The sequence below is a fragment of the Coregonus lavaretus genome (genome assembly GCF_964263955.1).
Source record: "Coregonus lavaretus genome assembly, chromosome: 5".
In the NCBI taxonomy this organism is placed as follows: domain Eukaryota; kingdom Metazoa; phylum Chordata; class Actinopteri; order Salmoniformes; family Salmonidae; genus Coregonus; species Coregonus lavaretus.
Genome location: NC_139992.1, coordinates 11,941,532 through 11,968,706, shown reverse-complemented (window position 1 = coordinate 11,968,706; position 27,175 = coordinate 11,941,532). Strand labels below are relative to the sequence as shown.

The 27,175-nt window shown below is 45.1% G+C and overlaps 1 protein-coding gene and 1 long non-coding RNA gene across 2 annotated transcripts in view; one reads left to right on the top strand and one right to left on the bottom strand.

Annotated features, from left to right (window-relative positions):
- LOC311129626 (diacylglycerol kinase beta-like) overlaps positions 1 to 27,175 on the bottom strand; it is a gene marked incomplete at its 5' end in the record, with an annotated part of 182,349 nt that overhangs the window by 90,567 nt on the left and 64,607 nt on the right. The window contains 6 exons of the mRNA XM_084161974.1: positions 10,705 to 10,778; positions 10,925 to 11,032; positions 11,286 to 11,384; positions 12,022 to 12,138; positions 13,160 to 13,248; positions 17,852 to 17,969. Of these exons, the coding sequence (XP_084018100.1) occupies positions 10,705 to 10,778; positions 10,925 to 11,032; positions 11,286 to 11,384; positions 12,022 to 12,138; positions 13,160 to 13,248; positions 17,852 to 17,969 (605 nt within the window). The remainder of the gene's footprint in view (positions 1 to 10,704; positions 10,779 to 10,924; positions 11,033 to 11,285; positions 11,385 to 12,021; positions 12,139 to 13,159; positions 13,249 to 17,851; positions 17,970 to 27,175) is intronic.
- Positions 3,670 to 4,076, top strand: LOC311129627. Its single transcript, XR_014613296.1, has 2 exons — positions 3,670 to 3,768; positions 3,853 to 4,076. It is a non-coding gene; the product is annotated as an uncharacterized lncRNA (long non-coding RNA).

Below are 27,175 nucleotides of genomic sequence, written 5' to 3'. Positions count from 1 at the left end.
AATTGTCATTATCTGTACAGCGTACTGTTCCCATTGACACAGAAGTTTCCTGTAACCTTGACAAGCAGGAGCTGCATCAGAGATCTATTCTATTGAAGCCTCCACATTGCCCTTGCACTGGTAATTGCGTCGTTAGCTTACGATACCCACACTGCACTTTGGTCAGAATGTGAAAAGCAGTGGCATGAGACAACAGAAAGCCGACCGCTAGGTTAGAATGCATCACGACGAACAAACCATTTGGCTTAGAGTGCAACTCATTCTATATAGTGTGTCAGATACAGTTTGTTATGATACTGTTATGAACGTGTCATAAAGAAAACTTAAATTGAAGTTTTCCCAAGTTCATTCAGAAGGAGAAATTAATTAATATAAGAGGACTGTGTGACATTTAAAATGCTGTGAAACAGTACTTAAACTGCCTGAAAGCCTCATTCACAAAAACAAAACCAACCAGTGACTCAACACCAACCCTTTCATTTCCTTATTGACATCAAAGGGATCAGAAATAGGCTTTGTTTTTGTACTCAGAGATTAAATGCATATTTTTGTACAAGAACATGTCTAATAATAGAGAATAATTTTCCCTTTAAGTGGTATTTAAGACTGTTGCTATGGTGATGGAGTTTCTGAAGCCAAAAAAGCGGGTCTCCTGTTGCTGTGAAATGCATGGTGGGAGGAGAGAGGAGAGAATGCTGAAACAGTGAACACATTCATTTTCATTAACAACTGCTTTTAGGACACTGTGTCAGAACAGCCAATAGACCATAATTATTTCCAAAATCCTCTGTAATTACATAGCCTAAAAATTCTAGAATTTAATCTCCAAAGACCAGGCAGTTATTGCTGTTAGCTTTAGCTATGCTAGCTTCACATTACTTTGATTCTATGATGAAGAGTCAGGCAAAATATTTTGGCAGTAGCATTACAGGAATGTATGAAACATACAGTACATGGCCAAAAGTATGTGGACACCCCTTCAAATTAGTGGATTTGGCCATTTCAGCCGCAGGTGTGTAAAATCGAGCACACAGCCATGCAATCTCCATAGACAAACATTAGCAGTAGAATGGCCTCTACCGACGAGCTAAGTGTCACAGGTTGCCACCTTTCCAACAAGTCAGTTCGTCAAATTTCTGCCCTGCCCCGGTCAACCGTAAGTGCTGTTATTGTGAAGTGGAAACGTCTAGGAGCAACAACGGCTCAGCTGAGAAGTGGTAGTCCACACAAGGTCACAGAACGGAACCGCAGAGTGCTGAAGGCAATAGCAGGTAAAAATTGTCTGTCCTCGGTAGCAACACTCACTACCGAGTTCCAAACTGCCTCTGGAAGCTACGTCACCACAATAACTGTTAGTCGGGAGCTTCATGAAATGGGTTTCCATGGCCGAGCAGCCGCACACAAGCCTAAGATCACCATGCGCAATGCCAAGCGTTGTCTGGAGTGGTGTAAAGCTCGCCGCCATTGGACTCTGGAGCAGTGGAAACGCGTTCTCTGGAGTGATGAATCACGCTTCACCATCTGGCAGTCCAACGGAAAAATCTGGGTTTGGCGGACGCCAGGAGAATGCTACCTGCCCCAATGCATAGTGCCAACTGTAAAGTTTGGTGGAGGAGGATTAATGGTCTGGGGCTGTTTTTCATGGTTCGGGCTAGGCCCCTTAGTTCCAGTGAAGAGACATCTTAACGCTACAGCATACAATGACATTCTAGATGATTCTGTGCTTCCAACTTTGTGGCAACAGTTTGGGGAAGGCCTTTTCCTGTTTCAGCATTATACATGCCGCTGTACACAAAGCGAGGTCCATACAGAAATGGTTTGTCGAGATCGGAGTGGAAGAACTTGACTGGCCTGCATAGAGCCCTGACCTGAACCCCATCAAACACCTTTGGGATGAATTGGAACACCGACTGCGAGCCAGGCCTAATCGCCCCCAACATCAGCGCTCGACCTCACTAATGCTCTTGTGGCTGAATGGAAGCAGGTATCCACTTACTTTTGTAGTGTATATTAAAGGAGTGTTTCAATCAGTTAATAATGTGAGACACTACACTAACGGTCAAAAGTTTTAGAACACCTACTCATTCAAGGGTTTTTCTTTATTTGTACATTGTAGAATAATAGGGAAGACATCAAAACTATGAAACAACACATACAGTTGAAGTCGGAAGTTTACATACACCTTAGCCAAATACATTTAAACTTAGTTTTTCACAATTCCTGACATTTAATCCTAGTAAATATTCCCTGTCATAGGTCAGTTAGGATCACCACTTTATTTTAAGAATGTGAAATGTCAGAATAATAATAGAGAGAATTATTTATTTGAGCTTTTATTTATTTCATCACATTCCCTGTGGGTCAGAAGTTTACGTACACACAATTAGTATTTGGTAGCATTGCCTTTAAATTGTTTAAACTGGGTCAAACGTTTTGGGTAGCCTTCCACAAGCTTCCCACAATAAGTTGGGTGAATTTTGGCCCATTCCTCCTGACAGAGCTGGTGTAACTGAGTCAGGTTTGTAGGCCTCCTTGCTCTCACACGCTTTTTCAGTTCTGCCCACACATTTTCTATAGGATTGAGGTCAGGGCTTTGTGATGGCCACTCCAATACCTTGACTTTGTTGTCCTTAAGCCATTTTCTACAACTTTGGAAGTCTGCTTGGGGTCATTGTCCATTTGGAAGATCCATTTGCGACCAAGCTTTAACTTCCTGACTGATGTCTTGAGATGTTGCTTCAATATATCCACATAATTTTCCTTCCTCACGATGCCATCTATTTTGTGAAGTGCACCAGTCCCTCATGCAGCAAAGTACCCCCAAAGCATGATGCTGCCACCCCCGTGCTTCACGGTTGGGATGGTGTTCTTCGGCTTGCAAGCAACCACCTTTTTCCTCCAAACATAACGATGGTTATTATGGCCAAACAGTTCTATTTTTGTTTCATCAGACCAGAGGACATTTCTCCAAAAAGTACGATCTTTGCCCCTATGTGCAGTTGCAAACTGTAGTCTGGCTTTTTTATGGCGGTTTTGGAGCAGTGGCTTCTTCCTTGCTGAGCGGCCTTTCAGGTTATGTCGATATAGGACACGTTTTACTGTGGATATAGATACTTTTATACCTATTTCCTCCAGCATCTTCACAAGGTCCTTTGCTGTTGTTCTGGGATTGATTTGCACTTTTCGCACCAAAGTACGTTCATCTCTAGGAGACAGAACGCGTCTCCTTACTGAGCGGTATGACGGCTACGTGGTCCCAAGGTGTTTATACTTGCGTACTATTGTTTGTACAGATGAACGTGGTACCTTTAGGCGTTTGGAAATTGCTCCCAAGGATGAACCAGACTTGCGGAGGTCTACAATTTTTTTTCTGAGGTCCTGGCTGATTTCTTTTGATTTTCCTATGATGTCAAACAAAGAGGCACTGAGTTTGAAGGTAGGCCTTGAAATACATCCACAGGTACACATCCAATTGACTTAAATGATGTCAATTAGCCTATCAGAAGCTTCTAAAGCCATGACATCATTTTCTGGAATTTTCCAAGCTGTTTAAATGCACAGTCAACTTAGTGTATGTGTTAGGCCTACTGCTGCTAGGTAGCTCTCTCTCTGCTCTCTCCCTCCCCTCTGTCTGTCCTTGATTGCAGGAGTGAAGTCTGGTGTGCGGGAGTCAGGGTTCCAGCTGCAGCTCATTCACCATAATCACCTCAGCCTTTAAGACCCGGTCAAACTTGCCACTCATCGTCAGATCATAGTCAAGACTACCATGTTAGTTTCGCTGTTGACTCAACCTGCTTGTTTTTGCCCTTTGTGTTTTTGGCCTGTTCTAGTTACTTTTCTCCTGTGCCACAGATTATTGGAACCTGACTCCTGCCTCCGCTTCACTCCTGCCACCACCATCCTGCTTACCACTACCGGACCTTCCTTTTGGACTCACCACGGACACTAGGACGTTACGGTACCACTCCTGCTCTGAACCTGGATCTGTTACCCTCCCTGTTAACCTGGACTTGCTCTTCCCCTATTATTGGAAACCTGGACAAATTGAACTTTTGTAAATAAACCTGTTAAACCTTCTCTGGCTCGGTGTAGTTGTCTGCATTTGGGTTCATATCTAGTTAAATCGTGACAGTATGTAAACTTGTCACCCACTGGAATTGTGATACAGTGAATTATAAGTGAAATAATCTGTCTGTAAAGAATTGTTGGAAAAATTACTTGTGTCATGCACAAAGTAGGTGTCCTAACTGACTTGCCAAAACTATAGTTTGTTAACAAGAAATTTGTGGAGTGGTTGAAAAATGATTGACACCAACCTAAGTGTATGTAAACTTCCGACTTCAACTGTATGTAATGATGTAGTAACCAAAAAAGTGTTAAACAAATCCAAACACATTTTATATTTGATTCTTCAAATAGCCACCCTTTGCCTTGATGACAGATTTGCACACTCTTGGCATTCTCTCAACCAGCTTCATGAGGTAGTCACCTGGAATGCATTTCAATTAACAGGTGTGCCTTCTTAAAAGTTCATTTGTGGAATTTCTTTCCTTCTTAATGCGTTTGAGCCAATCAGTTGTGTTCAGGAGGATAGAATTATGATCAGATTTGCCAAATGGAGGGTGAGGGAGAGCTTTGTACGCATCTCTGTGTGTGGAGTAAAGGTGGTATTTTTTCCCCTCTGGTTGCACATTTAACATGCTGGTAGAAATGAGAAAATGTATTTAAGTTTCCCTGCATCAAAGCCCCCGGCCACTAGGAGCGCCGCCTCATTGAGTGCGGTCTTAGTGCCAGCATCGGTTTGTGATGGTAAATAGACAGCTACGAAGAATATAGATAAACTCTCTTGGTAGATAGTGTGGTCTACAGCTTATCATGCGATACTCTACCTCAGGGTAGCAAAACCTTGAGTCTTCCTTAGATATCATGCACCAGCTGTTGTTTACAAATATACATAGACCGCCACCCCTTGTCTTACCAGAGGCTGCTGTTCTATCCTACCGATACAGTGTATAACCCGCCGCCGACTCGGTGAAACATAAGATATTACAGTTTTTAATGTCCCGTTGGTAGGATATACGTGCTTGTAGTTCGTCCACTTTATTATCAAGCGATTGTAAATTGGCCAATAGTATCGATGGCAAAGGCAGATTAGCCACTTGTCGGCTCCATACCAGGCACCCCTATCTCCTTCTGCGATATCTCCTTTTCTTTCTACTGAGAATGACAGCGATGAGGGCCCTGTCGGGTGTCTGGGGCAAATCCCTCTCGTCAGAATCATTAAAGAACAATTATTCGTCCAGCTCAAGGTGAGTAATTGCTGTTCTGATGTCCAGAAGATCTTTTCGATCATAAGAGATGGTAGCAGCAACATTATGTACGAAATAAGTTACAAACAATGCGAAAAGACACACAAAATAGCACGGTTGGTTAAGAGTCCATAAAACTGCAGCCATCCCCTCCGGGATGTATGTGTATGTATTTATATATACAGTGGCTTGCGAAAGTATTCACCCCCCATTTTTCCTATTTTGTTGCCTTACAACCTGGAATTAAACAACATTTTACACAACATGCCTACCACTTTGAAGATGCACAATATTTTTTATTGTGAAACAAACAAGAAATAAGACACAAAAATATAAAACTTGAGCGTGCATAACTATTCACGCAGCAATTACAGCTGCAAGTCTCTTGGGGTATGTCTCTATAAGCTTGGCACATCTAGCCACTGGGATCTTTACCCATTCTTCAAGGCAAAACTGCTCCAGCTCCTTCAAGTTGGATGGGTTCCGCTGGTGTACAGCAATCTTTAAGTCATATCACAGATTCTCAATTGGATTGAGGTCTGGGCTTTGACTAGGCCCTTCCAAGACATTTAAGTGTTTCCCCTTAACCACTCAAGTGTTGCTTTAGCAGTATGCTTAGGGTCATTGTCCTGCTGGAAGGTGAACCTCCGTCCCAGTCTCAAATCTCTGGAAGACTGAAACAGGTTTCCCTCTTGAATATCCCTGTATATAGCGCCATCTATCATTCCTTCAATTCTGACCAGTTTCCCAGTCCCTGCCGATGAAAAACATCCCCACAGCATGATGCTAACACCACCATGCTTCACTGTGGGGATGGTGTTCTCGGGGTGATGAGAGGTGTTGGGTTTGCGCCAGACAAAGTGTTTTCCTTGATTGCCAAAAAGCTAAATTTTAGTCTCATCTGACCAGAGTACGTTCTTCCATAGGTTTGGGGAGTCTCCCAATGCCTTTTGGTGAACACCAAACGTGTTTGCTTATTTTTTTCTTTAAGCAATGGCTTTTTTCTTGCCACTCTTCCGTAAAGCCCAGCTCTGTGGAGTGTACGGCTTAAAGTGGTCCTATGAACAGATACTCCAATCTCCACTGTGGAGCTTTGCAGCTCCTTCAGGGTTATCTTTGGTCTCTTTGTTGCCTCTCTGATTAATGCCCTCCTTGCCTGGTCCATGAGTTTTGGTGGGCGGCCCTCTCTTGGCAGGTTTGTTGTGGTGCCATATTCTTTCAATTTTTTTATAATGGATTTAATGGTGCTCCGTAGGATGTTCAAAGTTTCTGATCTTTTTTTATAACCCAACCCTGATCTGAACTTCTCCACAACTTTGTCCCAGACCTGTTTGGAGAGCTCCTTGGAATTCATGGCGCCGCTTTCTTGGTGGTGCCCCTTTCCTAGTGATGTGGCAGACTCTGGGGCCTTTCAGAACAGGTGTATATACAGTGGGGAGAACAAGTATTTGATACACTGCCGATTTTGCAGGTTTTCCCACTTACAAAGCATGTAGAGGTCTGTAATTTTTATCATAGGTACACTTCAACTGTGAGAGACGGAATCTAAAACAAAAATCCAGAAAATCACATTGTATGATTTTTAAGTAATTAATTTGCATTTTATTGCATGACATAAGTATTTGATCACCTACCAACCAGTAAGAATTCCGGCTCTCACAGACCTGTTAGTTTTTCTTTAAGAAGCCCTCCTGTTCTCCACTCATTACCTGTATTAACTGCACCTGTTTGAACTCGTTACCTGTATAAAAGACACATGTCCACACACTCAATCAAACAGACTCCCACCTCTCCACAATGGCCAAGACCAGAGAGCTGTGTAAGGACATCAGGGATAAAATTGTAGGCCTGCACAAGGCTGGGATGGGCTACAAGACAATAGGCAAGCAGCTTGGTGAGAAGGCAACAACTGTTGGCACAATTATTAGAAAATGGAAGAAGTTCAAGATGACGGTCAATCACCCTCGGTCTGGGGCTCCATGCAAGATCTCACCTCGTGGGGCATCAATGATCATGAGGAAGGTAAGGGATCAGCCCAGAACTACACGGCAGGACCTGGTCAATGACCTGAAGAGAGCTGGGACCACAGTCTCAAAGAAAACCATTAGTAACACACTACGCCGTCATGGATTAACATCTTGCAGTGCACGCAAGGTCCCCCTGCTCAAGCCAGCGCATGTCCAGGCCCATCTGAAGTTTGCCAATGACCATCTGGATGATCCAGAGGAGGAATGGGAGAAGGTCATGTGGTCTGATGAGACAAAAATATAGCTTTTTGGTCTAAACTCCACTCGCAGTGTTTGGAGGAAGAAGAAGGATGAGTACAACCCCAAGAACACCATCCCAACCGTGAAGCATGGAGGTGGAAACATCATTCTTTGGGGATGCTTTTCTGCAAAGGGGACAGGACGACTGCACCGTATTGAGGGGAGGATGGATGGGGCCATGTATTGCGAGATCTTGGCCAACAACCTCCTTCCCTCAGTAAGAGCATTGAAGATGGGTCGTGGCTGGGTCTTCCAGCATGACAATGACCCAAAACACACAGCCAGGGCAACTAAGGAGTGGCTCCGTAAGAAGCATCTCAAGGTCCTGGAGTGGCCTAGCCAGTCTCCAGACCTGAACCCAATAGAACATCTTTGGAGGGAGCTGAAAGTCTGTATTACCCAGCGACAGCCCCGAAACCTGAAGGATCTGGAGAAGGTCTGTATGGAGGAGTGGGCCAAAATCCCTGCTGCAGTGTGTGCAAACCTGGTCAAGACCTGCAGGAAACGTATGATCTCTGTAATTGCAAACAAAGGTTTCTGTACCAAATGTTAAGTTCTGCTTTTCTGATGTATTTAATACTTATGTCATGCAATAAAATGCAAATTAATTACTTAAAAATCATACAATGTGATTTTCTGGATTTTTGTTTTAGATTCCGTCTCTCACAGTTGAAGTGTACCAATGATAAAAATTACAGACCTCTACATGCTTTGTAAGTAGGAAAACCTGCAAAATCGGCAGTGTCTCAAATACTTGTTCTCCCCACTGTATACTGAGATCATGTGACAGATCATGTGACACTTAGATTGTACACAGGTGGATTTTATTTAACAAATTATGTGACTTCTGAAAGTAATTGGTTGCGCCAGAATTTTTTGAAACAAGTAATTTTTTTCATTTCAATTCACCAATTTGGATTATTTTGTGTATGTCCATTACATGAAATCCAAATAAAAATCAATTTAAATTACAGGTTGTAATGCAACAAAATAGGAAAAACGCCAAGGTGGATGAATACTTTTGCAAGGCACTGTATATATATATTTACAGTTGGAGTCGGAAGTTTACATACACCTTAGCCAAATACATTTAAACTTAGTTTTTCACAATTCCTGACATTTAATCCTAGTAAAAATTCCCTGCTTTAGGTCAGTTAGGATCACCACTGTATTTTAAGAATGTGAAATGTCAGAATAATAGTAGAGAGAATGATTTATTTTAGCTTTTGTTTCTTTCATCACATTCCCAGTGGGACAGAAGTTTACATACTCTCAATTAGTATTTGGTAGCATTGCCTTTAAATTGTTTAACTTGGGTCAAACATTTTGGGTAGCCTTCCACAAGCTTCCCACAATAAGTTGGGTGAACTGAGTCAGGTTTGTAGGCCTCCTTACTCGCACACGCTTTTTCAGTTCTGCCCACAAATGGTCTATAGAATTGAGGTCAGGGCTTTGTGATGGCCACTCCAATACCTTGACTTTGTTGTCCTTAAGCCATTTTGCCACAACTTTGGAAGTCTGCTTGGGGTCATTGTCCATTTGGAAGACCCATTTGCGACCAAGCTTTAACTTCCTGACTGATGTCTTGAGATGTTGCTTCAATATATCCATATAATTTTCCTTCCTCATGATGCCATCTATTTTGTGAAGTGCACCAGTCCCTCCTGCAGCAAAGCACCCCCACATCATGATGCTGCCACCCCCGTGCTTCACGGTTGGGATGGTGTTCTTTGGCTTGCAAGCGTTCCCCTTTTTCCTCCAAACATAACGATGGTCATTATGGCCAAACAGTTCTATTTTTGTTTCATCAGACCAGAGGACATTTCTCCAAAAAGTACGATCTTTGACTCCATGTGCAGTTGCAAACCGTAGTCTGGCTTTTTTATGGCGGTTTTGGAGCAGTGGCTTCTTCCTTGCTGAGCGGCCTTTCAGGTTATGTCGATATAGGACTTGTTTTACTGTGGATATAGATACTTTTGTACCTGTTTCCTCCAGCATCTTCACAAGGTCCTTTTCTGTTGTTCTGGGATTGATTTGCACTTTTCGCCCCAAAGTACGTTCATCTCTAGGAGACAGAACGCGTGTCCTTCCTGAGCGGTATGACGGCTGGATAGTCCCATGGTGTTTATACTTGCGTACTATCTTTTTTGGTTTTCCCATGATGTCAAGCAAAGAGACACTGAGTTTGAAGGTAGGCCTTGAAATACATCCACAGGTACACCTCCAATTGACTCAAATGATGTCAATATGCCTATCAGAAGCTTCTAAAGTCATGACATAATTTTCTGGAATTTTCAAGCTGTTTAAAGGCACAGTCAGCTTTGTGTATGTAAAATTCTGACCCACTGGAATTGTGATACAGTGAATTATAAGTGAAATCTGTCTGTAAACAATTGTTGGAAAAATTACTTGTGTCATGCACGAAGTAGATGTCCTAACCGACTTGCCAAAATGATAGTTTGTTAACAAGAAATTTGTCGAGTGGTTGAAAAATGAGTATTAATGACTCCAACCTAAGTGTATGCAAACTTCCGACTTCAACTGTGTGTATATATATATATATATATATATATATATATATATATATATATATATATATATTTGCTGAAAAAAAACAAATGGGGGATTGGAAATGATGCAGACAATAACATTGATGAAAGTTACAATGTTATCTGCAATATTATTAAAGCCGATCGAACCCGCAAAAAAAAAAAAAAATAGTGCTGCATCAGATGACCTGGCCTCCACAATCCCCCGACCTCAACCAAATTGAGATGGTTTGGGATAAGTCGGACCGCAGAGTGAAGGAAAAGCAGCCAACAAGTGCTCAGCATATGTGGCACTCCTTCAAGACTATTGGAAAAGCATCCAAGGTGAAGCTAGTTGAGAGAATGCCAAGCGTATGCAAAGTTGTCATCAAGGCAAAGGGTGGCTATTTGAAGAATCTCAAATATAAAATATATTTTGATTTGTTTAACACTTTTTTGGTTACTACATGATTCCATATTAGTTATTTCATAGTTTTGATGTTTTCACTATTATTCTACAATGTAGAAAGTACAAATAAAGAAAAACCCTTGAATGAGTAGATGTTCTAAAACTTTTGACCGGTAGTGTATGTGACTTACCGCTCCCCCTGTCTCCCTCCACTCTTTGGGTTGACCAGGACCAGGAGGGGATGTGTACCTGGGAGAGGAGTGATCTGGACAGGATAGCAGAGACAGGCTAATGAGATACTGTATAGTGTAAACCCATGCAAACACAACACACACTTTAACCTGCCATCAGGAAACACAACAGACTCCAAGGCGCTAACCACTGAAGATGCTCTGGGCTTGATTTGCTCACCTGCAGTGCTTGTCCGTCTCCTGTGAATTTGAAGCTCTGATTCGTGTTGTCAGGGCTGCTGCTGGGCGGGGAGTCCCCTTCACCCCGCTTCACAACAGAATGACGGTCCTACAGATAGATAGATAGGCAGACGGACAGACGGACAGACGGACCGACAGATGGACAGACGGACAGACATAGAGACACATAAACAGACAAAGATAAATGTGTTTATGAATTTATGAATTGTTACAGAGAAATGGGACAAAAGTGTATACCTTTATGGACCTATATTTATATATCTCAGTGTTTTTCAGTATTGAAAGTATTGGAGATAAATAAAAAGGAGATTCAGAGTGTGATTGAGGTCATGTGATCTCACCAGGACGACAGGGCAGATGTAGGAGGGGAGTAGAGTGTGGTCTCTAAGAGCTCCTCCATCACACTCCGGCTTGATGTTGGACGCACACTTATTGTGGAGCTGAACGGGAAGGAGGAGGAGGAGAATGGAGGGAGGAAAGAAGCAGAGGAGGCGAAGAGGATGAGGAGAGTGGAAAAGGAAAACAAAAATATATATTCACACAAGTCATTTGAAACAGTGCCAGATATTGCATAACAGTGCTAGATGTTATGCAAAACACTTCACTCAAAAGCCCCATAAATGCTTGAAGCTAATAATAACAGAATATAAACTGAACCCCTGGTTCATGCCAAAGTCTGATTCATGTAAAGAGCACAGTAGCTGCTTCCAAGACTGAGGATGAATGCCTGCAGTGATGCAAAAGAGATGAGAACATAACTAAGCTAAATTGACAATCCTAAAAAGCTCTTCGAACTCCACTTACTGGTGATTTGATGAATCACAGTTTGTGTTCATTCTAAATTATTTAAAATGTAAAGGTAAATGTTGACATCTAGTGGACATCTTAGGTAATGTAAAAATGAGAAATTAGGTAGATTACAAACTATTGCTGTGAATTTCTTCAGGACCATTTTTATTAACAGAAGACTGCTGAAGCACTTGATACTAGGCAAGGCACTTGACATAAGGCACTATGAACCAAAACATTGTAACTATACCAGGAGTTCTCCAGTACAGGGAGGTGTGTACTACTCACTGTGATCTGACACCACACACAGTGTAGGCCCGTTAAGCCCTGGTAGCACTTGATACTTCTGTGACAGCGGTCACACTTAGTGGGAGAGTTTCCCTCCATCCACACATGCTGCATAGCCTGGAGAGAGGGAGAGAGAGAGGGGGAGAGGGGGAGAGAGAGAGGGGGAGAGGGAGAGAGGGAGGAAGGGAGAGAGGGGAGAGAGAGGGAGAGAAAGGGAGAGGGGGAGAGGGAGAGAGGGAGAGAGGGAGAGAGGGAGGGAGGAAGGGAGAGAGGGAGGAATGGAGAGAGGGGAGAGAGAGGGAGACGGGGAGAGGGAGAGAGAGAGAGTGGGAGAGAGAGAGAGAGGGAGACAACAATCATAATTAAAAGGAAGTTACAAGATTACTCCAGTGCTAAACGTGCTATATTTTGTGCCCGATAGCTACAAAAATAAGAGACCATCTGAAAGGTGTCTTCTGCTATTGAACCAAACTTGAAAAAAATGAAGTGGATCTGAAACAGAGTAGAACTCCATCTGGAGAGAAAGAGAGGGTCTTAGAGGGACAACTCCAAGTCTGTGAGATCATTCCAGTAGGTGTCTAATTAAATTAGGGGTTAAATATAGAAACGCGGTTAACAACATTAGTAGCGCTGCATGATCTCCTTGCTCCCATGATCCCATGCGTAGGGGTGTGTGTGTGTGAGAGAGAGTCCTTGCTCCCATGACCCTTCTGCTCCTGACAAAAACAGGTTGCTCAGTGACGTTGGTCAGATGTTGCTGAGACACTAGAGGTCCTCACAAGGGTTGTAAAACAACTGGGAAAAAAGTGGGGACATTTCGCCGGTCCCCACAAGGAAACAGTCTATTTTAGGTTTAGGGGTTAGGGGTTAGGTTTAAGGTTAGGGTTACAATTAGGGTTAGGAGTTTAGGGTTAAGGATAAGGTTAGGGTAAGGGTTAGGTTTAGGGTTTAGTGAAAATAGGATTCTGAATGGGACTCAATTGTCTGGTCCCCACAAGGATAGTAAAACAAATGTGTGTGTGTGTGTGTGTGTGTGTGTGTGTGTGTGTGTGTGTGTGTGTGTGTGTGTGTGTGTGTGTGTGTGTGTGTGTGTGTGTGTGTGTGTGTGTGTGTGTGTAGTTGTGTGTATAGTACTCACATTGGTGTGTCTGCGGGACTTGGCATAGGTGCTGATGCAGGCAGCTATGTCTTTGGACACACAGCGTTCATGGACTGTGTACTTGCATACTGAAACACAGAGGTAGAGACAGTTAACCAGTGGATGAACACTGAGCAGTAAGACCAGCCCTTTCATTGAATCATGTAATAAAATGACCAGGCGATAACACTATCCTGATAATAGATCATTAATTAGTAATGCAATCATGTTTATTATTCACAGAATGGAGGATTGAATAACAGTCAGTCAGACAGAAATATAAATATTATATAAACATCTGGTTGCAAGACAGAGAGAGGAACTGAAAGGCAGGTAGAGAGATAACAAAGTGAAGGAGTGAAGGCCAACCAGGGACAGAAAGAGGAACTTAAAGGGATACTTCGGTATTTTGGCAATGAGGCCCTTTATCTACTTCCCCAGAGTCAGATGAACTCATGGATACCATTTTTATGTCTCTCAGTGCAGTTTGAAGGAAGTTACTAACTAGCCCTAGCGCAATTACTAACTAGCGTTAGAGCAATGACTGGAAGTCTATGGTATCTGCCAGAGTGCCAATTACACGTGACATTCGGTGGGGTCTCTATTGGAAAACATTTTATGAGCCTAATAATAAATATGTAATTTAACGGTAAAAATGAATTACCATTTAATGTGGCATGAAACAAACCAATCACTACAAAAAGTAAGCTACCTGTGCATGTTCATCGACTCCTAAATAATCAGAATTGTGCAATGGATGTGCACTTGAGCAGTATGATGAATGGACATCTGTTTACAAAACTGTGCCTAATGACAATCGGCAATTGCCATTGATTAGGCCTACATTAATTGACGTGTCTTGCTGACAAATATACCTTTTTTATATCCAATAAGTCGGGACACCTGAAATGGGTCTGAAACTGTCCCTGGACAAACTGAATGGTCACCCTAACACATACGGTCAATTTACTAGACTAGGCTACAATTTCTAACTTGATCACTATTAATCAGAATAATTTGAGAGTGCTCCACATCTAAATGTGATGTGTTTGCGGCATATTTCAGAGATAAGATAACCAACATTTGGCTGGGTATCAGTCAAGCAAGACCTGATGAGAAGTTATATGATATGTGCCCTAGCCTACCATGCAAAGGCACTATGGATTTAATTTCCTTGGTTGACACAGACATGCTCAGGAAAGGGATATAACATCTTAAGCCTTCTAACTGCCTTCTCAATCCTATCCCCACCACCTTCTTCAAAACAGTTTTTAATTGCATATCTAAAGAAATGTAAGCTATTGTTAACCACTCCCTGTTCACAGGCATTTTCTCCACTGCACTAAAAACTGCTATGGTAAAACCCCTTCTGAAGAAAAGTAATCTAGATTATTCCGTTTTTAACAACTTTCCGATAATCTCCAACCTTCCACTGTTAAGCAAAATTCTGGAGAAATTGGTTTTCAAACAGCTAAATTATTTTTTAAGTGCCAGCTGTATTTTTGAAAAATTCCAATCTGGTTTTTGTGCCCACCACAGCACAGAAAAAGCCTTACTTAAAGTGGCAAATTATCTTAGAGCCAACACAGATGCCAAACAGCTCTCTGTCCTTGTACTCTTAGATTTAAGTGTGGCATTCGACACTGTTGACCATGATGTCAACATATGGATAAAGTAATCCTTCTACCCCCCCCCCCCCCCCCCCCCCCCTTTACTCCAACCCCCCCCCCCCCCCCCCCCCCCAAAATAAAAAACATTGTAAAGTGGTTATCCCACTGGCTATAAGGTGAATGCACCTATTTGTAAGTCGCTCTGGATAAGAGCGTCTGCTAAATGACGTAAATGTAAATGTAAATGTAATGTCCTTCTGGACAGGTGGGTTGGCCTCTCCGGTCCAGTTCTAAATTGGTTTAGGACCTATTTAACCGGTCAAGAGATTTTTGTCGCCCTTGGTGAACATAACTCAGAGAAAATACATATCACGTGGCATTCCACAAGGTTCGATTTTGGGTCCGGTACTGTTCAGTTTATATATGTTACCCATTGGCAGCATTATCAGAAAGCAAAGCATTGATTTTCACTGCTACTTTACATTTCTGTGTCACCAGAGGATTTTATCTCCACAGATAAATAATTAGACTGTATTAGTAGGGCTGTTACGGTGACCTGATTACTGCCACACAGGCAGTCACGATTCATGAAGGCAGTCAAATTCCACGTGACTGTTTAGTCACGGTAATTAGGCTTCTCCAAGCTCTGATGCTGCTGATGGTCATTAGTAGCCTACCAAACTTGCTAACTGCCTGGTACTCAGCACTCTATTGTCCCTCTAATCACTCTGACATCAATGCAAATGTTTCGAAAATCTAATTAAACACTTCATGAGAGCCCATGAGCTCATGTTGCGCAACATTTCTATAGGCTATGCAATTGCGCGAGAAAACAGAGTGATGGCCTCTGTTAAAAAGAGGAGGATCCCATCAGCTTTCTATAGGCTTACTATATTTATTTCTCAACTTTCCTAATATTAAGCACATTGCTTCTCTTTACAACAGGAGTATAGCCTACCTGGCTGGCATGAAATTGAACCACGGAAAACGCGTCCTCCATTTGCTATTTAAGTTCATAGTTGACATGTATTTTTTCCCCTGCCCCTGTTTCGAGACAGGTGCATGATAATGGTCTATTCTAAATCAAAACAGATTTCACACATATATTATTTAGTATATGTAAAGACAAGACTAAATCAAGAATAGTCTGATGGGTGACAATATTAGCCTATCACTTGTGAATTATATATTATCACTTGTGAATGTTGCACAGCGTAAGGCAAGAAACAAAGCCTTTTTTGGCTACTTTTTCATTGTCGCACACCTCATGTAGCCTAGCCCATAGGCCTATATGTTTTGATAAGGTTTGAATCACAACTAAAGTGGCCAAATAACTCCTTAAAATTAAGCACATTAATCCGCTTTACAAGGGGTGTAGAGCCTAACTGGCATACATAAGCAGCGGGTGAATTTCAAGTTTGGGGAAGACCATTTTCACCATAAAATAATCGCATTTGCGGTCACTTTTGAGAATGGTGTTTTCCCATTAATGGAACATTAGCCTACTGCTGTGTTCGCATTGCTGCGCTTATAATGTGAAGAAATAGCCTAATAGTTTATCAACATTTTAAGCTAAAGGTTTTTTGATGTAGTGGTTGTATTAATTTTGGCTCTATCGCATCCCACAACTGTCCCAGACTATGTTTGGAATATTTCTTTCTCACACAGAATTTAATAGGTCAACTTTGGTACTATGGGGGATAGTAGATTGACATAGGCTAGTGCTTTTGCTGTTCGTCATCTTGTTGGCTGACGAAAAGTAAATGTGGACAGTTCTTCCAAAATCTTCAATATGCACCTCAGAATTGGATAAGGATGCGCGCATTTGCGTCCCCGGTGTGTCTGTCTTTACTTGTAGCCTGTGAGAAAGACCCGATCACGTGATGGGGAGCCATGTGAGTGAGAGGTGCTTCGGAGCACGCAGCACTCAGGGAGAAGGGAATTATAATTATTATATTTAGCCCAAGGGCACAACGGCCACTGGGCGCAAAAGGCATGAATTATTTTAGGGAGCATTAAGGCCACACAAAGGGGATGCTGCCTGGATATTCGAGGCATTATCAAGTGCTTGTCAAACTGTGAATGAGAGACTGATGAAGTGTGGACAGCCTGCGCTAAAAAACTAAGCAGAGCTCATGCATTTCATGCAACTTTTTTCACATCATCATTAGAGTCGCATCATGCAGCCTTAGAATGTGTTAAAATCAAAACATATAGCCCAACATTTGTAGAACAACTAAAGTTACATTAATAACTCTAAATTAAGCATATAGGAGTACCTATTTCTTTGTTAACCGCTCAACACAGAATAGCCGCATGTGCGCAATCCCTCAAATTGTTTGGAGAAAATATCCTTTCTATTTTATTCAGCTTTGTTCAATTGTATTCTTCATACTATAAAATAATGCCACAGAATTCTAAGCTAATCTTGTCTGCTAAATGAACTAGTGTAGCCCACAGCCATATGGCATATCCAGATCAGGACCTAACATACAGACAACTCAGAGTATGCTATTCTGTTCTTCTGAAATAGACTACTTTTTCTTCATATCATGTTTCTTTAGACCTGTCTAAAATATATAATGGATTTATTGTGAAGGTGTAGGCTATATTACATGGATTTATTAGACTTTTTTAAATGTAGATGTTCCAAAGGCCTGCATCAGTGGCTTGTAGGCTATGTGTGGAAGCCAGGAGATGCTAAATGTGTTTATGTTAATTAACGGTCAATTACCGTGAGACCTGCAGTTATTTGCTTGACAATCACTGGCTGATGAAATTTCGTGACCGCCACAGCCCTATGTATTAGTGATTTAAATACTTGGCTCACAACTTCCTCCAGCTAAATCAAGACAAGACCGAGGTACTTATTGTTGGAGCCAAAGCACAGAGAGAGAATCTAGCTGCACATTTGAATTCACGGGCAATAAAGATAAAACAACAATTTTGATCACACATTATTTAAAAAAAAATGGTACCCACGAGTTCATCTGACTCTGCCAAAATCTCGAAGTATCTCTTTAAGGAGACAGAGGGCCACACACACACACGTACACACGCACATACGCACACACACACTCACTGGAGCAGCAGAGGCCCTGCTTGCGGACTCCCAGCAGCATGGTGTGGCAGTAGTTACAGTAGGCTGGCTTGTTGAAGTGCTTCAGTTTCCACACATGCTGACCATCTTCCTGAACATTCTACAGAGAAATAAAGAAAGATAGAGAAAGAGAGAGAGAGAGAGAGAGAGAGAGAGAGAGAGAGAGAGAGAGAGAGAGAGAGAGAGAGAGAGAGAGAGAGAGAGAGAGAGAGAGAGAGAGAGAGAGAGAGAGAGAGAGAGAGAGAGAAATGGAGAGAAAGAGAGAGAAAGAGAGAGAAAGATCTTTCTGAATTGATTTAGTGGAACTGCCAAACTCCAAACGCACGCAGACACACACTTTATCTCTCTTCTCGCAGGGATCATATACACTTACTAAAATGTATGCACTCATGTAGATGTATGCACTTTGGATAAAAGCGTGTGCTACAGTGCCTTGCAAAAGTACTCATCCCCCTTGGCGTTTTTCCTACAAAATAGTCCAAATTGGTGAAGCGGAATGAAATAAATTTCTAAAAATTTAAATAAATAAATAACGGCAAAGTGGTGCGTGCGTATGTATTCACCCCCTTTGCTATGAAGCCCCTAAATACGATCTGGTGCAACCAATTACCTTCAGAAGTCACATAATTAGTTAAATAAAGTCCACCTGTGTGCAATCTAAGTGTCAAATGATCTGTCACATGATCCCAGTATATATACACCTGTTCTGAAAGACCCCAGAGTCTGCAACACCACTAAGCAAGGGTCAGGGACAAAGTTGTGGAGAAGTACAGATCAGGGTTGGGTTACAAAAAAAATATCAGAAACTTTGAACATCCCACGGAGCACCATTAAATCCATTATAAAAAAATTGAAAGAATATGGCACCACAACAAACCTGCCAAGAGAGGGCCGCCCACCAAAACTCACGGACCAGGCAGGGACGGCATTAATCAGAGAGGCAACAAAGAGACCAAAGATAACCCTGAAGGAGCTGCAAAGCTCCACAGTGGAGATTGAAGTATCTGTCCATAGGACCACTTTAAGCCATACACTCCACAGAGCTGGGCTTTACAGAAGAGTGGCCAGAAAAAAGCCATTGCTTAAAGAAAAAAATAAGCAAACACATTTGGTGGTCACCAAAAGGCATGTGGGAGACTCCCCAAACATATGGAAGAAGGTACTCTGGTCAGATGATACTACAATTGAGCTTTTTGGCCATCAAGGAAAATGTCTGGCGCAAACCCAACACTTCTCATCACCCCGAGAACACCATCCCCACAGTGAAGCATGGTGGTGGCAGCATCATGCTATGGGGATGTTCTTCATTTGCAGGGAAACTGGTCAGAATTGAAGGAATGGTGGATTGCGCTAAATACAGGGAAATTCTTGAAGGAAACCTGTTTCAGTCTTCCAGAGATTTGAGACTGAGACAGAGGTTCACCATCCAGCAGGACAATGACGCTAAACATACTGCTAAAGCAACACTTGAGTGGTTTAAGCGGAAACATTTAAATGTCTTGGAATGGCCTAGTCAAAGCCCAGACCTCAATCCAATTGAGAATCTGTGGTATGACTTAAAGATTGCTGTACATCAGCGGAACCCATCCAACTTGAAGGAGCTGGAGCAGTTTTGCCTTGAAGAATGGGCAAAAATCCCAGTGGCTAGATGTGCCAAGCTTATAGAGACATACCCCAAGAGACTTGCTGTCACGACTTCCTCCGAAGCTGCCTCCTCTCCTTGTTCGGGCAGGCTTCGGCATTCGTCGTCACCGGCCTTCTAGCCACTGCCGCTCCTCATCTCATCATTCCGCCTGGAGAGGAGAGGACCCGACCGTTCGGGACCAGCTGAGCGACCGGATCCAGCCACCCACACCCTAGCACCCAGAGGGATTCATCTATCCCGACCAAGGGATTTTGACGGGACAGCTGTTATGTGGGCAGCTTGTCTCTCCCTTTTCTGTTTCCCTTCCTCCTTGTTTTGTCCCCTCTTTTTCTGTTGTATGTGTGTTTGTCCCCTTTATGTGGGTGTGTCTGGAGTGGAGCAGGGGGCGTGCTCAGGATCTGCCTCTCCTGTGCAGCTGCGGGTTGTTTCCAGTGATTCCTGCCTACGCAGCTGCATCCTATTCTCTCATCAACCTGCACTACTTATTCCTGGGCATGGCTCTCCACCGGCGCCAGATCGTTGTTCTTACCAGAGCGTTCAGCCATACCTCCCAACCTGCCTGCCTTCCTGCCTGTCGGTCTGCCTGCCTGCCTGCCTGCCTGCCTGCCTGCCTGCCTGCCTCAGCCTCTCCTTCCTCCGGAGCCGACTAGCCCACTCTGTTCCTTTACTCCAGTTGTTTTTGGACTAAGACAATTTGAACTTTTATTAAAACATTTTTGTTTCTTCCACTCCCTTTGTCGTGTTGGTTTCTCTGAGTGCTGGGTTGAACCATAGCCATAACAGAACGATCTGGCCATGGACCCAACAGAGAAACAGCACGGGGCAAACAAAGACAGCTTCCAACAAGCTATCCAGGCTCAAGGAACGTTGCTAGGACAGCATGACCAGTTGATTCGGACTCTTGTGGAAGATAATCATCAACTGCTGAACCAGGTGACTCAGTTAACTACACACGTCTCTAAATTGTCTGTTATCAGTTCTCCATCTCTCTCTGACCCCCAGTTTGATGCACCCCAAGTTGTTTCCTCGGACACTAGGCAGGCTTCGTTCCGTCGGGAACCCCCTGTCACGTCGCCTGAACCGTTCAATGGAGAATTGGACAAGTGCCGGGGATTTTTGCTTCAGTGTGACTTGATTTTTCGGCAGAGACCACTGTCGTTTTCTACTGATTCATCTAAGGTACATTATGTTCTGGGGCTGTTAAGGGGGAAAGCTCTGGTTTGGGCTGAGGCTGTGTGCTCAGATCAAACTTTGACTGGATTGACTTTTGCTGATTTCTCTGCTAAATTGAAGACTGTTTTTGACCATCCTGACCATGTGGGTAATTCCTCCAAGATACTTTTTAATTTGAGGCAGGGTTCTAACAGTGTGGCAGAGTACTCTATTGAGTTCTGGACGTTGGCAGCGGACTCCAAGTGGAACAATGTGGCACTTCAAGGAGCATTTCTAAACGGTTTGAATGAAGCCATTAAGGATGAACTGGCTGCTCGTGATGAGCCACATGATTTACATTCTCTCGTTTCCCTGTCCATCAAGCTAGACAATCGGTTGCGGGAGAGGCGTCGGGAGAGAGGCGATCGGCCACATCTAGGAGGACGAGTTCCCCAGCCTTCAACCACTTGAGTCTCGCCTCTCCGGAGTCGGCAGCTTCTTGTTCCTGATTCCATCCCGAGCACAGAGGAGGAACCTATGCAAGTGGGTCGAGCTCGACTTCCTCCAGCTGAGCGGCAACGGCGCCTCCAGGCGGGTGAGTGCCTGTACTGTGGAGACGCCACACACATTCTGGCTACATGCCCTAAGCGGCCAAAAGACAAGGCTCGCTCGTAACGGTGGGTCTACTTGCGAGCCCAGAGTTAGATCCTGAACCCATCATTCCCCGATTACAAGTACCTGTAACCTTACGTTTCCAGAGTCATTCCCTGCCACTCTCAGCTCTCATAGACTCAGGTGCAGAAGATAACTTTATTAGCCACCAGTTCGTTACACAAGCTCGTATCCCCATGGAGCCACTACCTACCCCCATCCGGGTCACAGCCCTTGATGGGCGCCTCCTCGCGGAGATAACTCATCAAACCACCCCCGTTTCCCTAGTGATTTCTGGCAATCATTGTGAAAGCATTCAGCTAAGAGTTATGTCTGGCTCAGCTACCTCCCTAATCCTTGGCTTCCCCTGGTTGGCTCTTCACAACCCACAAATTGATTGGACACGTCACACCATTCTCAGTTGGAGCACTAACTGCCATTCCGAGTGCCTGAGGTCAGCGGTTCCCCCCACTAAGTGTAACCCAACTCCTCCCTCAGCTCCTCTTGATCTGTCATCTGTCCCCAAAGAATACCATGACTTAGCGGAGGTTTTCAGTAAGGACAAGGCTCTGTCTCTACCACCACATAGGCCTTATGATTGCCCTATTGAACTGCTTCCTGGTGCTCCCTTGCCCTCTAGTCGGTTATACAATCTGTCCCGACCGGAAAGAGAGGCAATGGAGCAGTACATTGGTGATTCTCTGGTCTCGGGCATAATCCGTCCCTCGTCGTCTCCTTTGGGTGCAGGTTTCTTTTTCGTGGAAAAGAAGGACAAGTCGTTACGCCCCTGTATCGATTTCAGGGGTTTAAACAACATAACTGTTAAAAACAAGTATCCCCTTCCACTCATCAACTCAGCTTTTGAACCTCTGCATGGCGCCACAGTGTTTTCCAAGCTCGACCTCAGGAATGCTTATCACCTTGTCCGAATCCGAAAGGGAGATGAGTGGAAAACCGCTTTCAACACTCCACTGGGACATTTTGAGTATTTGGTCATGCCCTTTGGGCTTTCAAATGCCCCTGCGGTTTTCCAAGCCATGGTGAACGATGTTCTTAGGGATTTTTTGAACCGTTTTGTCTTTGTATACCTGGATGATATTCTTGTTTTTTCCAAGTCACCCGAGGAGCATGAGTCACACGTCCGTCAAGTCCTTCAACGGCTCTTGGAGAACAAGCTGTACGTCAAAGCAGAGAAGTGTGAGTTCCACAAACAGTCTACATCGTTCCTTGGATTCATAATTGAGAGCGGGCAGGTGAAGGCGGACCCCGAGAAGATCCGGGCAGTGACGGAATGGCCCACACCCACCACCCGTAAGCAACTTCAACGATTTTTGGGCTTTGCTAACTTCTACCGTAGATTCATTAAGGGTTTTAGTAGAGTGGTGGCACCCCTTACAAGACTCACATCTCCTAAAGTCCCTTTTCGGTGGTCCCCTGAGGCGGAGCAGGCGGTAGGGGTTTTGAAGGAACTGTTTTCCGCCTCCCCCGTGTTGATACACCCCAATACCTCTCTGCAGTTTGTTGTGGAGGTGGACGCGTCGGACTCAGGTGTGGGAGCTGTCCTCTCCCAGCGCTCCCCCACTGACCAAAGGCTTCACCCCTGTGCTTTTTTCTCCAAGAAATTGTCACCCACAGAACGGAATTACGACGTTGGAAACCGGGAACTGCTGGCGGTCAAGCTTGCACTGGAAGAATGGCGGCACTGGCTGGATGGAGCTGAATTGCCGTTTGTGGTCTGGACTGACCACAAAAACTTGGCTTACATCCAAGCCACTAAGAGACTCAACTCACGCCAAGCCAGATGGGCCCTGTTTTTTAGTAGGTTTAACTTTATTCTTACATACAGACCGGGGTCAAGAAATGTTAAACCAGATGCTTTGTCCCGCCAGTTTGCTGACCCTTCGGAGACCAGCGAGCCTGAGGCAGTCCTGCCTTCCTCATGCGTCGTGGCGGCTGTTCAGTGGGAGATCGAGTCTCTTGTGAAGACTGCACTTGCCACGGACCCGGGACCGGGTGATGGACCTCCCAACCTACTCTTTGTTCCCGAGACGGTCCGGTCTCAGGTGTTGCAGTGGATTCACACCTCCCGTTTTGCTGGTCACCCTGGGATGAGACGCACGTTGACGCTGCTTAGGAGACATTTTTGGTGGCCTTCAATGGAAACTGACGTTCGGGCTTTTGTGGCAGCCTGTTCAACCTGTGCTCGGGGCAAAGCCTCCCATCAGTCCCCTTCGGGGCTGCTGCTACCCCTCCCAGTTCCCAGCCGTCCCTGGTCCCACATTGCCATGGATTTTGTCACCGGCCTACCCAAGTCTGAAGGTAATGATACTATACTTACCATTGTGGACAGATTCTCTAAATCTGTCCACTATATAGCATTACCAAAATTACCGTCTGCCAGTGAGACAGCGGACCTCCTAGTCCAACATGTATTCCGTCCCCATGGAATACCTGTGGACATCGTATCTGATAGAGGCCCACAGTTTACTTCCCGTGTTTGGAAGGGTTTCTGTTCTGCTTTGGGTGCTTCCGTTAGTCTGTCCTCAGGGTTTCATCCCCAGACCAACGGTCAAACAGAAAGAGCCAATCAAAACCTCGAAGCAACCCTTCGTTGTGTGGCTGCTCAACATCCATCATCCTGGGCTAAACATCTGCCCTGGATAGAGTACGCCCACAACTCCCTCACCGCCTCTGCCACCGGTCTTTCACCCTTCGAGGTTACCATGGGTTATCAACCCCCTCTGTTTCCTGCTCAGGAGAAGGAATTGGCTGTTCCTTCGGTTCAGGAGAACCTCCGCCGCTGCCAGAGAGTGTGGAGCGACGCTCGGGAAGCATTGCTTCGGACCACCGACAGGAACAAGACAACAGCGGATAGGAGCAGGACTCCCGCACCTGTGTTTCATCCTGGTCAAGAGGTTTGGCTGTCATCTAAGAACGTACCTCTTCGTACCAAATCACGCAAGCTGTCTCCTCGGTACCTGGGTCCGTTTGTGGTGGAGTCCATCATTAACCCCGCTGCGGTTCGTTTGAAGTTGCCTTCAGCCATGAAGATACACCCTACCTTCCACGTCTCCCAACTGAAACCTGTGTCCTCCAGCCTTTTGTGTCCGCCGGCTGATCCACCTCCACCTGTTCGCCTCATTGACGACCATCCGGCCTACACCGTCAGTAGGCTCCTGGACTCTCGGAGGCGGGGTAGGGGTCTCCAATACCTAGTCGATTGGGAAGGTTATGGACCAGAGGAGAGGTCTTGGGTCCCTAAGCGTTTTGTGTTGGATCCTCAGCTGATCACGGACTTCCATCACGACAACCCTGACAGGCCTGGTGGGTCGCCAGGTGGCGACCATTGAGGGGGGGGTACTGTTATGTGGGCAGCTTGTCTCTCCCTTTTCTGTTTCCCTTCCTCCTTGTTTTGTCCCCTCTTTTTCTGTTGTATGTGTGTTTGTCCCCTTTATGTGGGTGTGTCTGGAGTGGAGCAGGGGGCGTGCTCAGGATCTGCCTCTCCTGTGCAGCTGCGGGTTGTTTCCAGTGATTCCTGCCTACGCAGCTGCATCCTATTCTCTCATCAACCTGCACTACTTATTCCTGGGCATGGCTCTCCACCGGCGCCAGATCGTTGTTCTTACCAGAGCGTTCAGCCATACCTCCCAACCTGCCTGCCTTCCTGCCTGTCGGTCTGCCTGCCTGCCTGCCTGCCTGCCTGCCTGCCTGCCTCAGCCTCTCCTTCCTCCGGAGCCGACTAGCCCACTCTGTTCCTTTACTCCAGTTGTTTTTGGACTAAGACAATTTGAACTTTTATTAAAACATTTTTGTTTCTTCCACTCCCTTTGTCGTGTTGGTTTCTCTGAGTGCTGGGTTGAACCATAGCCATAACAACAGCTGCCCGCTGCTAAGGATTCCTCCTGCAGCTGGACATCTACTTCTTAACCATCAGCCCGGCTCCATCGGAGCAGGAGAAGGTGTCCGCGCGTCTCCTAACTCTCAGGAAAAGCCCTGGAGTGGGCCAACGCTGTCTGGAGTGAAGGAGGAGCTGCGTTGGACAACTACGGGGAGTTCGCTCGCCTCTTCCGGGCAGTCTTCGACCACCCGCCCGAAGGAAGAGAGATGGGCGAGCGACTGGTCCAACTGAGGCAGGGGACGAGGACCACGCAGGACTATGCCCTGGAGTTTCGTACTCTAGTGGCTGGGTCTGGGTGGAACGAGAGGGCCCTCATCGACAGATTCCGGTGCAGCCTGCGAGAGGACGTCTGAAGGGAGCTAGCCTGCCGGGATGCCATGTTGACTTTCGACCAGCTGGTGGACATGGCCATCTGGTTGGACAACCTGTTGGCTGCAAGAGGACGTTCTGGAAGTGGCCTGCCCTTTTCACCCCCCTTCAACCCGAATTCAGTTCCGATGGAGCTGGGTGGTGCAGCGATCCGGGAGAACGGAAGACGACAGCTCCAGTTTCACGCTTGTGGCAGGAGAGGACATTCCACTGCACGCTGTCGTCAGGGTTCTTCCGGGTCTGGAGGCGGCAGGCAGGGCACTCTCGCGTCACTCCAGGTAGCGCAAACCAACACTCGTTCAGAGCCCTCTGCTGCGCACCGCACCATACAGTAGTGTCCCAGTGTAAGGCGCTGGTCAATTCAGGCGCAGCTGGGAACTTTATGGACAGGTCGTTAGCTCATAGCCTAGGTATTCCATTGGTTCCCCTATCCATTCAACTGCCCATCAAAGCACTGGACAGTTGACCATTAGGGTCAGGGTTCATTAGGGAAGTTACAGCACCAGTCACAATGGTTACGCAGGAGACCCATAGAGAGCAAGTCACCTTTTTTATTATTGAGTCTCCTGATTTCCCTGTTGTGTTGGGTCTTCCCTGGTTAACACATCACAACCCCATCTTTTCATGGCCGCAGAGGGTTCTCAAGAGATGGTCGCGAGAGTGTCAGGGTAGATGTCTAGCTGTTTCCGTTGGTGCAACCATGGTGGAAAGTCCAGACACTACCTCCACCGTGTGCATTCCCCCCGAATACCTCGATTTGGCGCACGCGTTTTCCAAAACGCAGGCGACCAAATTACCACTTCATTGGGCGGGGGATTGTGCGATAAACCTCTGGGTAGACGCTGTGCCTCTCAGGAGTCATGTATATCCCCTGTCGCAGGCTGAAACGGAGGCGATGGAGACATACGTCTCCGAGTCCCTGCGCCAGGGGTTCATACGTCCCTCCACTTCAACTCCTCAAGTTAATTTTTTGTGAAGAAGAAAGACGGAGGGCTGCGCACTTGCATTGTTTACCGAGCACTGAACAAGGGGACAATTCGTTATAGTTATCCTCTACCCCTCATTCCATCTGTAATCGAGTCAATGCATGGGGCGCGATTCTTCACAAAATTAGATCTCCGGAGTGCGTACAACCTGGTGCGTGTCCGAGAGGGGGACGAGTGGAAGACAGCATTCAGCACAACCACAGGGCATTACGAATACCTGGTGATGCCGTACGGCTTGATGAATGCTCCATCAGTCTTCAAGTCCTTGGTGAACGAAGTGTTTCGGGACATGCTTGGTCGCGGTGTAGTGGTCTACATCGATGACATTCTGGTGTATTCCACTACGCGCGCCGAGCATGCGCTGAGCATTGGTAGAGCATGGCACTTGTAACGCCAGGGTAGTGGGTTCGATCCCCGTGACCACCCATACGTAAAAATGTATTCACACATGACTGTAAGTCGCTTTGGATAAAAGCGTCTGCTAAATGGCATATTATTATATTATTATTATTATTATTATTATTATTATTATTATGTGTCCCTGGTTCGCAAAGTGCTGGGCCAACTGTTGGAACATGACCTTTATGCCAAGGCAGAACAGTGTC